The sequence below is a fragment of the Staurois parvus genome, unplaced genomic scaffold (assembly GCF_062004578.1).
Source record: "Staurois parvus isolate SC_StPar_1 unplaced genomic scaffold, SC_StPar_1.0 ptg000151l, whole genome shotgun sequence".
In the NCBI taxonomy this organism is placed as follows: domain Eukaryota; kingdom Metazoa; phylum Chordata; class Amphibia; order Anura; family Ranidae; genus Staurois; species Staurois parvus.
Window position 1 is genome coordinate 23,744,918 of NW_028317947.1, and position 13,203 is coordinate 23,758,120.

Genomic DNA, 13,203 nt, shown 5'->3' on the forward strand with positions numbered 1-13,203 from the left:
TGCAAAATAGTATGTATAGGTACTCTTATACCAGATTACAATGAAAAGGGATTTTTTGATCAAATAGCAAAGGGAAATTTATATAAATTAAATTTTAAAATACTGTTTATGTTAAAAAGACACAGTACTATTACACTCTTTGTATCTGCTGGTTTGCTATACACCTCTGATATAAAGTTATACCTCATCTCGATTTGTACTACAATTCAAACCCATAGCCTGTCTGCGAAACGGGATGCTGCATATTGTGTCTGTTTGGACTGTAACCCATATTTGTATGTACATTGATCTGCCTTAACTTTTCCAATAAAATTATGTTTGGAAAAAAAAAAAAGACAGTACATATACTCTACTTGTGGAAGAAAAGTTCTATTCAATTTTTTTTTTTTCTGGTGGGGGAAGAGAACAATATTTATTAGATTAAGGAAAGGTTAAAATCTGTGTTTTTTTGGGTAGTCCTGGGCTCCACTAGGGAGAATGATTGAGTTTTTTCACTACAGGCTTCCCTTTAGAACACATCTTGTGTAAAATGCAACCTTCCTACACATCAGGCACATCTCTAATACACCAGGAGCAGAGTCACCTCATAAGTTTTGGCAAACTCCTTCGTATTAGAATCTTCACTGATTTGCAGCATGGGTCACGCAGGATGTACTGCTATTCAATATTGTCGTAAATCCGTAAGACCTCTGCTTGGTTGTTGATCAGTTCCAGGAGGTGAAAGAGCTTCTCCTTGTCAGAGTCTGATGGTTGTACAGTGATGATAGGCAAATACTCAGGGGCGGAGGAGATCGGCACCATTCCCAACGTGAGCAGCTGTGAGCGGACTTCTCGCAAGGCGGGGACTTCACAGATGTACTGAAAAATAAGTCATGTTGAGACAGGAAAGGTGAAGCTATCAGAAGCTTGTAAATGCAAGTTCAAGAATAAACTGAGCAAACATTCACTAATATTATCCAATTACATATAATAGGATATTTGTACTCCCCATAAGACCCTTTGCTTTGAGTCCACTGGTGGGCATGGAAAGTCTTAAACCTTTTTGTTATAGTGTTGTCTACAGGACTGGATACTGGCAAAAAACAAAAACAAAAAAAAAAAACGCAACCCCAGGATAACCCACCCACCACCAGCATGTCTCAGTTTTGTAGCAAAGCATTACCAAGAGTTTGATGAAACACACATAAGTAGGACTCAGGATGTGCAAAGCTGTCATAATCAACACAGCAAACGCACACTAACAAGCCCTAGAAAAAGGTACAAGAGAACTGAGGACTGCTTACTAGTGGTGCACTGAAATGGAAATTCTGGTGCCGAAACCGAAAATTCAAAATGCATTTGTCTGGAAACCGAAATGCGCATTTTTAAGAAAAACATTTTTTTGTAAAATATATGAGAGACTGTTACGGTGAGTAAATAGATACCCAACATGTCACGCTTTAAAATTGCGCACACTCGTGGAATGGTGGGAAACTGCGGTATGAAAAATCTACATGGGTGATGCTTTAAAAATTTCTACAGGTTAGCAGTGTAAAGTTACATTGGAGTTCAAGTGTGTGAATTATTGCTCTTGCTCCGACGTTCGTGGCGATACCTCATGTGTGTGGTTTGAACACCATTTAGATATGTGGGCATGGCCTACGTATGCGTTCACCACTATGTACGTGCACGGGGGGACAAGGGCACTTTAAAGTTTAAAAAAAATTTAATTTTTTTTTTTTTTGCACCGTTAATTTAAAAAAAAGTTTAATCACTTTTATTCTTATTACAAGAAATGCATGCATCCCTTGGGATAGAAATAATAAAACCCGCGACCTACATCACCACGAACCGGTCCTTAGGGGAAAAATCCAAATTTGACAGGTACCCACTCCCACTTCCGGTCCGATCACCTAGGCGATCGGAAGCGGAAAGTGTCCTCCCTCTCTGTAGTCTTTTGGGACACATGACAGGTCCCAGAAGACTACAGGACCATTCATGAAGTGCAGCGCTACTCGCGCATGCGCAGTGGGCACCCAGCTGTGAAGCCGCAAGCTATCACAGCCGGCTGCCCACAGTGAAGATGCTGGCCTCCTGGAATACAGGACGGTCGGTGAAACGGGCTGCGGGGGACACACCACAGGACAGAGGGACAGGTAAGTGGCTGTTTTTTAAAAGTCAGCAGCTACAGTTTTTGTAGCTGCTGACTTTTATTTTTTGACAGTGTGAGTGGAACTCCGCTTTAATGAACAAAAAAAAGGAAAAAATCAAATTCCCATTTGTTTCATCTGCACATTACTGGGTATTGAATATGAACGCCGCTAAAATTTATTGGATGAAAATCCTCAACTCCTTTAGTACATCAGCCCAAATCTGTTCGTTTCTCATTCCCTAAATTATAGTCAAATACTTTTCTTTCCTCTTTGCGGTTTTATTCAGACTACACCCCATTCGATAAAATGTATTATTGTCATAGGTCACCTGCAGTATTCTAAAAAAGTGGCAGTGAATGTACAGTCTGCTCATTCTGGCTCTTCTCACCTCAGTCTTCTTCATAGAGTGTGATGGGTGTCCTGACTGGGCAATAAGGAGGCCAGAATGCATAGCAACAATGACATGGCTAGTCACTTCACCCTGGATTTTAAGGGTAGAGGCACTTTGCACTGGGAGATGCTTACACCACCACACAATTGGATGACCTGATATATGCCGCTTGGCATATTCATGGTGCTATTTTACTGAGTTGTTTATGGGTGACAGATATTTGTCCTAAACCATGAGTACCGCTATTCTTTAAATCCAGATTTCCACCCTCCTTACCTTGTACACATCCTTGTCCTCCTCATCCTGCGATTCCTGTACATCCTCTGCTCCAGCCTGTATGGCAAATTCCAATGCCTGCTCCAAGGGCACAGGACTGCCATCCTTGTCATATGTCTGTACGGTTACCACTCCCTTCTTAGTAAAGCAATGTCGTGCTCCATCTGTAGCGGTTCCTCTGTAGATTACAAAGTAAAGACTTAAAACTGAAATGTAACACTGACCACTTTGACACGACGGTCCAGCCAAGACATCTCTGTTTTTGGATAGTGTGAAGGGTTGGAACTTCAAACTTCTACTTCTGTTTCTCTTTAGGTTGGTGAAGATTTCCTCTTATTTCCTGTGACAGGGACAGGAAAGTGAGGGGAAAATCTCTCGGAATGGGACATGCATTATGATAAAACCACGTTTCTGTAGAAGAGTGATGGGGGGGGAAAAAGCAACGTAGTTCCTTTTTTTAAGCCCTAAATGTATAGTTGTATAAAGAATTGTAGCAGAATTATGAGTTTTCACCTGGGATACCATCAATATGGAGACCAGAGAATCTATGCCAGCCCTTGATTATTTTAAGAGTGTGGTATGTATTTTACATTGGAAGCGTGTTTTACATTGGTGGAGATTTCCTCCTATTTCCTGTGTCAGGGACAGGAAAGTGAGGGGAAAATCTCTTGGAATGCGACATGCATTATGATAAAAACATGTTTTTGTAGAAGAGTGAGGGGGGAAAAAAAAGCAACGTAATTCCTTTTTTTATGCCATAAATGTATAGTTGTATAAAGAATTGTAGCAGAATTATGAGTTTCCACCTGGAATACCATCAATACGGAGACCAGAGAACATACGCTAGCCCTTGATTATTTTAAGAGTGCGGTATGTATTTTACATTGAAAGCGTATTTTACATTGGTGGAGATTTCCTCTTATTTCCTGTGACAGGGACAGGAAAGTGATGGGAAAATCTCTCGGAATAGGACATGCATTATGATAAAAACATGTTTTTGTAGAAAAGTGATGGGGAAAAAAAAAAAAAAAGCAACTCAATTCCTTTATTAAGCAATAAATGTATGGTTGTATAGGGAATTGTTGTAGCAGAATTTTGAGTTCCCACCTAGGATACCATCAATGTGGAGACCAGAGAACATATGCCAGCCCTTGATTGTTTTAAGAATGTGGTACGTATTTTACATTGGGACAGGGGCTGATGTGAACAGTCATGTTACGTGAATACAGGATATACGAGCCAAATATATTCAACATTTATCAACAATTAAAGTGCATTTACACCCTCAGATTTAAGTTACCTCCTGTCATTGCTCTACATACAAAGCACATTTTTTCTTTTACATTTTTTTTTAATGTAAAGAGTTCTGCCCCAAGCTCCTCAGTACCTGAAGTACTTTCTTTACTTCGCTGAACGAAGAGGAGGGATTAAAAGAGAAGTATGCACTGTTGGGGAACCAGTACTCAGGTGATCACACTGGACAAAGCACAAGTTTGCTTTTGGTGGATGAAATGCTCTATCAGATATAAGCCAGTCCTAGCTAGATTACAACTACAACAGGATCACTTCCGATCATCCAGACACAACCAATTAGATGTTCAATATGCCTCAGCTCACCTACCCATTTTTGTTCAGTATGAGTTTCACATCTGCAAAGGAACGATTGGTGTTGTCAGTCAGTAGTTCAATGAGTAGGGAAGCTCCTCCAGGCCCTCTTGCTTGAAACAGTGCATAGGAGGCTGGCTTAGACTTATCCTGAAAACAGATAAGCAACATAAGTCAAAACCACGCAGAGAAACACCCAATGGAATTATCTTTTTTTTTTTTTAAATCAGATTTTATTTTTAAAAAGAAGTTCTGTTGTGTAAGTGTTAGAGCCTACACACTTACACAACACAAATAAGGGAGAGAAGTTTATATATACAGTGCCTTGAAAAAGTATTCATACCCCTTGAACTGTTCCACATTGTGTCATGTTACAGCGAAAAGCGTAAATGTATTTTATTGGGATTTTATCTGATAGACCAACACAAAGTGGCACATAATTGTGAAGTGGAAGGAAAATCATAAATGGTTTTCAAAATTATTTACAAATAAATATCTGAAAAGTGTGGTGTGCATTTGTATTCAGTCTTCTTTACTCTGATACCCCTAACTAAAATCTAGAGGAAACAATTGCCTTCAGAAGTCACCTATTAACCTCTTCACGCCAGCCGCACACAAATGTGCGGCCTTCCGGCGTCTGGGCCTTGACACCGAGCGGCCGCACATTTGTGTTCTATTAAAAAAAAAAAACATATGTGCTGAGAGCACGTGCCCTGAGCAATTCCAGCACACATGTCCAGTACTCACGGAAAGGTCCCGGTCTCCTCTTTCAATTGCGACCTTTCCCGATCATGTGACCGCCATGACGACGCATCACAGTGGTCACATGATCCCTAAACCCCACCCCGCCTCCTGAAACTCTTAAAGGACCGGGAGGTGCCGGCGTGAAGGGGTTAAATAGAGTCCACCTGTGTGTAATTTAATCTCAGTATAAATACAGCTGTTCTGTAAACAAACATCATCATGAAGGCCAAGGAACACAGTAGACAGGACAGGGATAAAGTTGTGGAGAAGTTTAAAGCAGGGTTAGATTATAAAAAATATCCCAAGCTTTGAACATCTCATGGAGAACCATCCATCATCCAAAAATGGAAAGAGTATGGTACAACTGCAAACTTACCCAGACATGGCCGTCCACCTAAACTGACAGGCCGGGCAGTAACAGCATTACTAGAGAATAAGCCAAGAGGCCCATGGTAACACATAGGACACAGCAGATGCATGGACACAGCCGCTGTGTCCCAATATGACATCCGTGTGGGTGTGTGCGGGTCCTCCAACGTACACAGAGTGCGTTTGAGGACCTGCACCCACATGGATGTCATATTGGGACACATCTGCTATGTCTCAATAGACAATAATAGGACTGCTGGCACAGGGATGAACACAACACCTGTTACAAAAGTGATTTACAATGGGTGATGTGGAAAGACTTATGAATCTTTGGTTTTGTAGCACTTCTGAATCGTCATAAAGATTCAACAGTTCTAAGTTAGATTCAGAGAAACTCAGTGAGATAACCAACTTACAGCTCCTTTGATAGCAACCTCGATGGAAGTCTTGGGTATATTCCTTTGCCGGCACTGCTCCACGAGGTTGTACAGGTGTGGATTTAGCTCAGGGTTAGGTCCTCCTTCTGCAAAGAACAAACACTCATTTTAATCACGAGGATCAATTTCAACTGGAACACCATGTTTTTCAAGTTTTGGATGGAGTGGGGAAGGAGACCTCTAAGAGGCTTTTATTACTGCCTGTGTCTCAACTAGGGAGATTTTCCAACATTTCCTGGCTAGGGACAGAATAGGAAGTGAGGCAGACAGACAGCAGGTAGAGATCCTTACCCTTTCCCAGTACTGAACATATGACATTCATTTACACAATTATATAATTCAGTTAAAGCTGAACTCTGGGCACAAAAACTTTCATTTAATTATATTCCTCAATTGCCACAAAGGATTTAAATCCTCTCTCTAATCAGCAAACTACTTTGCAGTCCCAGATATTACCTGGTAATATTAGCAGTGACATCATTGGGCTGGCCATAGCCTGTACAAGGCCAGTCACCCTGCACAAGCAGGGAGAGCAGCAGTGACTCCTGTACAGGGGAAACATACCAAATTACTGCCAAGGTCTAGAAGAAATACATAAAGCACACCAAGATTGAAGAACGAATACACGTCTCTTACACAATTTTTGTTCATCCCAGATTGCAGCTTTAACCCCACTAGTGACACTAAAGCTTTCTACCATTTGTTTTTTTCCTTTTAGAAATGTAGCTGAATATATACTTGCCTAAATTTATAAAGACTTTTTATTTGAAACATTTTATAAGGGAAAGTAAAAGTCTATATTTATATATTATAGTAAAACCCAGTGCTCATCAACGAGTGTGGCTGTGTTCCACCAAGTGAGCATTTGAGTGACAATTACTTTGTCATGCAACCCTAATTAATTTAATATCTTTTCTTGAGATAGAGCTTTCCTTTGGGTGGTATTTGATAACCAGTGTTGAGCTCGGATGGGTTCAGATTAGGAATCAAACCTGAGTGTTTGAGCTCACCAGGAAGATGTCACCTGTACAGGCCAATCATATAAGGTCGGGCATTCCCACCACACAGCTGTATGTTTCTAAGGGATGTGTATACATGTGGCTGATGGGCGAGGAAAGCCCCAGATGCAGAGGATTGGCCTGTACAGGTGACAACTTAATGGTGGCCTCAAACACACGGGCTTGGATCCTAGTGTGAACTCATCTAATTTAAATGCCATCAAAAAGTAGCTCTGTCTCAAAAAAAGAAAAGAAATAAAGAAAGATATAATATTAATTCATGTACACTACTGCATGGAGTCATTGTCAGTCAAACGATCACAACCCTGCAAACTGAAAACTGGCCTGGTAATGAAGGGGTATATACAGACTGGTACTCAAGTTATTATTATTATACAGGATTTATATAGCGCCAACAGTTTGCTCAGTGCTGTACAATATGGTGGGAGACAGTACAGTAACAATACAGTTCAATACAAGAGGGATTCGAGGGCCCTGCTCCTTGGAGCTTACAATCTAGGAGGGAGGGGCTAGTGGTACAAAAGGTAATAACTGTGGGGGATGGAGTGGTAGGAAGAGTAGAGGATTCCAGTATTAGCTGGGGGTGGGGTAGGATTCCCTGAAGAGAAAGGTTTTCAGAGTGCGCCTAAAAGTGAGCAGAGTAGGCAATAGTCTGATAGATTGGGGTAGGGAGTTTCAGAGGATGGGAGAAGCCCTGGAGATGAGCATGGGAAGAGGAGACAAGGGAGCAGGAGGTCTTGTGAGGAGCAGAGAGTACGGTTAGGGTGATATTTGGAGACAAGATCGGTGATGTAATTTGGGGCAGTGTTATGAACGGCTTCGTTCGTCAGTGTTAGTGTTTTGAATTTTATCTGTTGGGCAATTGGAAGCCAGTGAAGGGATTGGCAGAGAGGGGTGGAGGACACGGAATGTAGGCCAGTGGAGGGATTGGCAGAGAGGGATGGAGGACACTGAGTGGAGGCCAGTGGAGGGATTGGCAGAGAGGGATGGAAGACACCGAGTGGAGACCAGTGGGGGGACTGGCAGAGAGGGATGGAAGACACCGAGTGGAGACCAGTGGGGGGATTGGCAGAGAGGGATGGAAGACACTGAGTGGAGACCAGTGGAGGGATTGGCAGAGAGGGATGGAGGACACTGAGTGGAGGCCAGTGGAGGGATTGGCAGAGAGGGATGGAGGACACTGAGTGGAGGCCAGTGGAGGGATTGACAGAGAGGGGTGGAGGACACTGAGTGGAGACCAGTGGAGGGATTGGCAGAGAGGGGTGGAGGACACTGAGTGGAGACCAGTGGAGGGATTGGCAGAGAGGGGTGGAGGACACTGAGTGGAGACCAGTGGAGGGATTGGCAGAGAGGGATGGAGGACACAGAGGAGGTCAGTGGAGGGATTGGCAGAGAGGGATGGAGAACACTGAGTGGAAGCCAGTGGAGGGATTGGCAGAGAGGGATGGAGGACACTGAGTGGAGACCAGTGGAGGGATGGAGAACACTGAGTGGAGGCCAGTGGAGGGATTGGCAGAGAGGGATGGAGAACACTGTGTGGAGGCCAGTGGAGGGATTGGCAGAGAGCAGTGGAGGACACTGAGTGGAGACCAGTGAAGGGATTGGCAGAGAGGGGTGGAGGACACTGAGTGGAGACCAGTGGAGGGATTGGCAGAGAGGGATGGAGGACACAGAGGAGGTCAGTGGAGGGATTGGCAGAGAGGGATGGAGAACACTGAGTGGAAGCCAGTGGAGGGATTGGCAGAGAGGGATGGAGGACACTGAGTGGAGGCCAGTGGAGGGATGGAGAACACTGAGTGGAGGCCAGTGGAGGGATTGGCAGAGAGGGATGGAGAACACTGTGTGGAGGCCAGTGGAGGGATTGGCAGAGAGCAGTGGAGGACACTGAGTGGAGACCAGTGAAGGGATTGGCAGAGAGGGGTGGAGGACACTGAGTGGAGACCAGTGGAGGGATTGGCAGAGAGGGGTGGAGGACACTGAGTGGAGGTTAATGGAGGGATTGGCAGAGAGGGGTGGAGGACACTGAGTGGAGGTTAATGGAGGGATTGGCAGAGAGGGGTGGAGGACACTGAGTGGAGACCAGTGGAGGGATTGGCAGAGAGGGGTGGAGGACACTGAGTGGAGACCAGTGGAGGGATTGGCAGAGAGGGATGGAGGACACTGAGTGGAGGCCAGTGGAAGGATTGGCAGAGAGGGGTGGAGGCCAGTGGAGAGATTGGCAGAGAGCAGTGGAGGACACTGAGTGGAGACCAGTGGAGGGATTGGCAGAGAGGGATGGAGGACACTGAGTGGAGACCAGTGGAGGGATTGGCAGAGAGGGGTGGAGGACACTGAGTGGAGGTTAATGGAGGGATTGGCAGAGAGGGGTGGAGGACACTGAGTGGAGGCCAGTGGAGGGATTGGCAGAGAGGGGTGGAGGACACTGAGTGGAGGCCAGTGGAGGGATTGGCAGAGAGGGGTGGAGGACACTGAGTGGAGGCCAGTGGAGAGATTGGCAGAGAGGGGTGGAGGACACTGAGTGGAGGCCAGTGGAGAGATTGGCAGAGAGGGGTGGAGGACACTGAGTGGAGGCCAGTGGAGGGATTGGCAGGGAGGGGTGGAGGACACTGAGTGGAGGCCAGTGGAGGGATTGGCAGAGAGGGGTGGCAGATACAGAACGGTTAGTAAGGTGGATGGGTCTGGCAGCAGCATTCATGATAGACAGTGGTTGTATACATACATATACTGTAGTATTTGTCACCAACTCCTACCTTTCACAGCGACTTTGATCATCATGGACAGCTTAGAGAATATGCGTGCTCTCGCGGCATCCTTCGGCCCTTTGATATGCCTGACTTTGGACCACTTATTGTGCCCAGCAAAAGCCAAGGAGGAGGTGTGAATGGCGGATTCCTTCATCAATAGAACTGAACAATTAATCCTGTGCCAGGCTTCAGGACAGCCCAGCAGGGACCTCCATAGGTGGCTCCTGTAGGACGAGGAGATCCTCCCAAGTGCTATAGCCATGGTGCTGCTAGGAGAGTCTGCAGATGAGAAAGGACAGGAAAGTGATACAGGGACACAGACATTCATTCATTTCAGGAAATCCTGACACATAAATGCTGCAAAACACCCTTAAAAGATATCTAGACTCAAAGAGAATAGTCATCTATTGCAGCTTACCAGTCCTTGCATGTGGTGACTACATTGGTTTTCTTTTATCATCACCTAGTGATCAGTACTAGGGAGGTTACATCACTTCTCCACTATATCTATGGAGGGAACCGTGCTTGTCACCCAGGCTGGACTGCAAACATGTCCTCCTCTCCATCCACTACATGGGGGATGGGGAGATTAGTAGTTTATAGAAGGATGGTGACATTATTTGTGCTTTCAGTTAAGCTGACAAGGACCTGGCATTTCTGGGGGGAATGCAACACTCCCGAGACCGAGGGGGGGATTTAATAAACCTGGGTGCACTCAGAATCTGGTGCAGCTGTGCATGGCAGCCAATCAGCTTCTAACTTCAGCTTTTTCAGTTAAGCTTTGACAATAAAACCTGGAAGCTGATTGGTTTCTATGCAGAACTGCACCTGATTTTGCACTCTCCATCATTAGTAAATAAACCCCTATATTACAGCACACAGATCACAATGCTCCTCTTGATTGCTGTTCTCTCCAGAAGGATGGAGCCATCTTTGTTCTGGGTCACCTTCCATTACCTGGGCTTAGATGCCGGCTCAGAGATAACACAATTGGGGTGTCAAACTGCGGCCCTCCAGCTGTTGCGGAACTACAAATCCCATGAGGTGGGGCTGACAGTTACAAGCATGACTCACACAGGCATGATGGGACTTGTAGTTTCTCAACAGCTGGAGGGCCACAGTTTGACATCTGTGAGTAAACCCTGGTGCCTGTGAAGGTCTTTTATCATATGGGCAGCACAGTGGTAAATGGTTAGCATTTCACCCTGGCAGTACTCGGGTCGTTGGTTTGAATCCCAACCACGGCACCACCTGCCTGGAGTTTGCATGCTCTCCCTGTGCCTGCCTGGGTTTCCTCCCACACTCCAAAGACATGCTGGTAGGTTAGTTGGCTCCTGTCTAAATTGTCCCTAGTATGTGTGTGTATGAATGTGAGTTAGGGACCTTAGATTGTACACCCCTTGAGGGTTAGGGACTGATGTGAATGTACAATATATATGTAAAGTGCTGCGTAAATTGACGGCACTATATAAGTACCTGATATAAATAAATTATTATACAGGATTTATATATTATTATACAGGATTTATATATTATTATTATACAGGATTTATATATTATTATTCAGGATTTATATATTATTATTATTATACAGGATTTATATATTATTATACAGGATTTATATAGCGCCAATAGTTTGCTCAGCGCTTTACAATATAATGGGAGACAATACAGCAACAATACAGTTCAATACAAGAGGGTTAGGAGGGCCCTGATCCTTGGAGCTTACAATCTAAGAGGGAGGGGCTGGTGGTACAAAAGATAACTGTGGGGGAGGAACTGATGGAAGAAATAGAAGATTCGGTTATTAGCTGAAGGCAGGATAGGCTTCCCTGAAGAGATAGGTTTTCAGAGATCACCTAAAAGTGGGCAGAAGTTCTTGGCTGTGTTTACAAATATCTGACACAAATCAGCCTCTGCTGCAGCCACTCACCTAGCGACTTGGTACAATGTATAATCTGATCACTGGGGAGAGAAGACTGAGGAAATTTGTCACCGCACAGAAGGCAACAATAAACCTGACAGGGGTTACGACTTTATTCTGCATGCATTGGTTATGGACAGCTTGGAGTGTTGGAGACGCTGCCCCGTCCTGGCAATGTTCATCTCTTCATGATCGAGAAAGGAATGTAAATCTGTGCAGGAAACAGAAAGGCATGAGGAAAGGGAGAAGGAAAGACCGGTGCAGTATAACAAATGGCGAGCCAGTAAGTGTATCCTGGTCATCCGAATACAAAAGTCTTGCATTGGGGCCTCATTTCAAATCTGCATGGAGTTTGCAGGATCTCCAAGGCCAAGCTGGTGGGGTCAGTGGCCCCTACTATGGGTCTGTGAGATAGGGGCCATAGATTGTAAGCTCCCTGAGAGAAGGGGCTGATGGGAACTGTAAATGGTCAGCAATACAGACCTATCTATAATACAGAATGACAACATGAGATGTATACAGGGGATGTGATGGGTGGAGAGCACTGCTGACACCCCTTGTCCTCCAGCTGGAATACAACACACCCCTCATGCAGTCATGGACTATAGGAGACATATCATGACTCCAGGAATCACAGACAACCCTCCACACTGACCTCTAATCTTCACATTCTACTCTGACCGGTGTCCTCTCCTCTCACTGCCTGTCTCCCCATGTGTGGGTCACAGGCAGGGACCAGGCTGCAGCCTCACCACTCCTCCCGGAAACAAGGCTTCGAAGATTAGTTCCGCCTGTGCAAACAGTCCGGGGAGGGGGGAAGAGGTGGGGGAGGAGCACTCCTTCTTTCCTTCTCACATAGAGGGACTTCCTCCCCTGTCTTCTATGAACCTCCATAGACTTCATGGGGAACCCGGGGACACGATTGAGGGAACATGGGGACAATATGGAGGGAACCCGGGGAAACTAGGGAGGGAACCCGGGGACACTATGATTAAGCCTCTCATGGGCACAGCAGAAAGTTTCGGTGCTGACTAAAGTGTGCTGTAACCTAAAGTTTTTTGTGTTCGTTTTAGTAGAGCTAATGGCAAACTTTTCATTTTGGATGAACTATTACAATATTGTCAAAACATTGACTATTGCATCTCACACGTTATAATATATATATATTTTTATAACTTTCCCTTACTCCGTCCATAATAATAAAAAAACCAAAACAGGTTCCCCCCTCCTCTCCCTCCATAGAATACCTGTTCCCCCTCCTCTCCATAGAATACAGGTTCCCCCTCTCCCTCCATATTATACTGGTTCCCCCTCCTCTCCCTCCATAGAATACCTGTTCCCCCTCCTCTCCATAGAATACAGGTTCCCCCTCTCCCTCCATAGAATACCTGTTCCCCCTCCTCTCCATAGAATACAGGTTCCCCCTCTCCCTCCATATTATACTGGTTCCCCCTCATCTCCCTCCTTAGAATACCGGGTCCCCTCTCTCCCTCCATAGAATACCGGTTCCCCCTCTCCCTCCATAGAATACCGGTTCCCCCTTCTCCCTCCATAGAATACCG

At 45.1% G+C, this 13,203-nt stretch overlaps 1 protein-coding gene across 2 annotated transcripts; it reads right to left on the bottom strand.

Moving 5' to 3' along the window:
• Positions 1-348: 348 nt before the first annotated feature.
• Positions 349-12,420, bottom strand: TACO1 (translational activator of cytochrome c oxidase I). Of its 2 annotated transcripts, XM_089674679.1 has the most exons (7): positions 12,297-12,406; positions 11,651-11,852; positions 9,724-9,996; positions 5,934-6,040; positions 4,421-4,554; positions 2,800-2,977; positions 349-858 (listed from the first exon to the last, which is right to left on the bottom strand). In XM_089674679.1, exons 3-7 carry the CDS (start codon positions 9,977-9,979, stop codon positions 658-660), a joined length of 876 nt encoding a protein of 291 aa, XP_089530805.1. In that variant the 5' UTR covers positions 9,980-9,996; positions 11,651-11,852; positions 12,297-12,406; the 3' UTR covers positions 349-657. The 2 variants fall into 2 exon arrangements, with proteins under 2 accessions (XP_089530805.1, XP_089530804.1); XM_089674678.1 differs by lacking the exon at positions 11,651-11,852 and having other exon boundaries at positions 12,297-12,420.
• Between the last annotated feature and the right edge of the window lie 783 nt (positions 12,421-13,203).

Coding starts and splice junctions, on each gene's coding strand:
- TACO1 (XM_089674678.1), bottom strand. CDS start 9,979: ATGGCTATAGCACTTGGGAGGATCTCCTCGTCCTACAGGAGCCACCTA. Junction 4,555..5,933: donor AGGTTGCTATCAAAGGAGCT/GTAAGTTGGTTA, acceptor ATCTGTTTTCAG/GATAAGTCTAAGCCAGCCTC. Junction 859..2,799: donor AGGACAAGGATGTGTACAAG/GTAAGGAGGGTG, acceptor CTTATTTTTCAG/TACATCTGTGAAGTCCCCGC.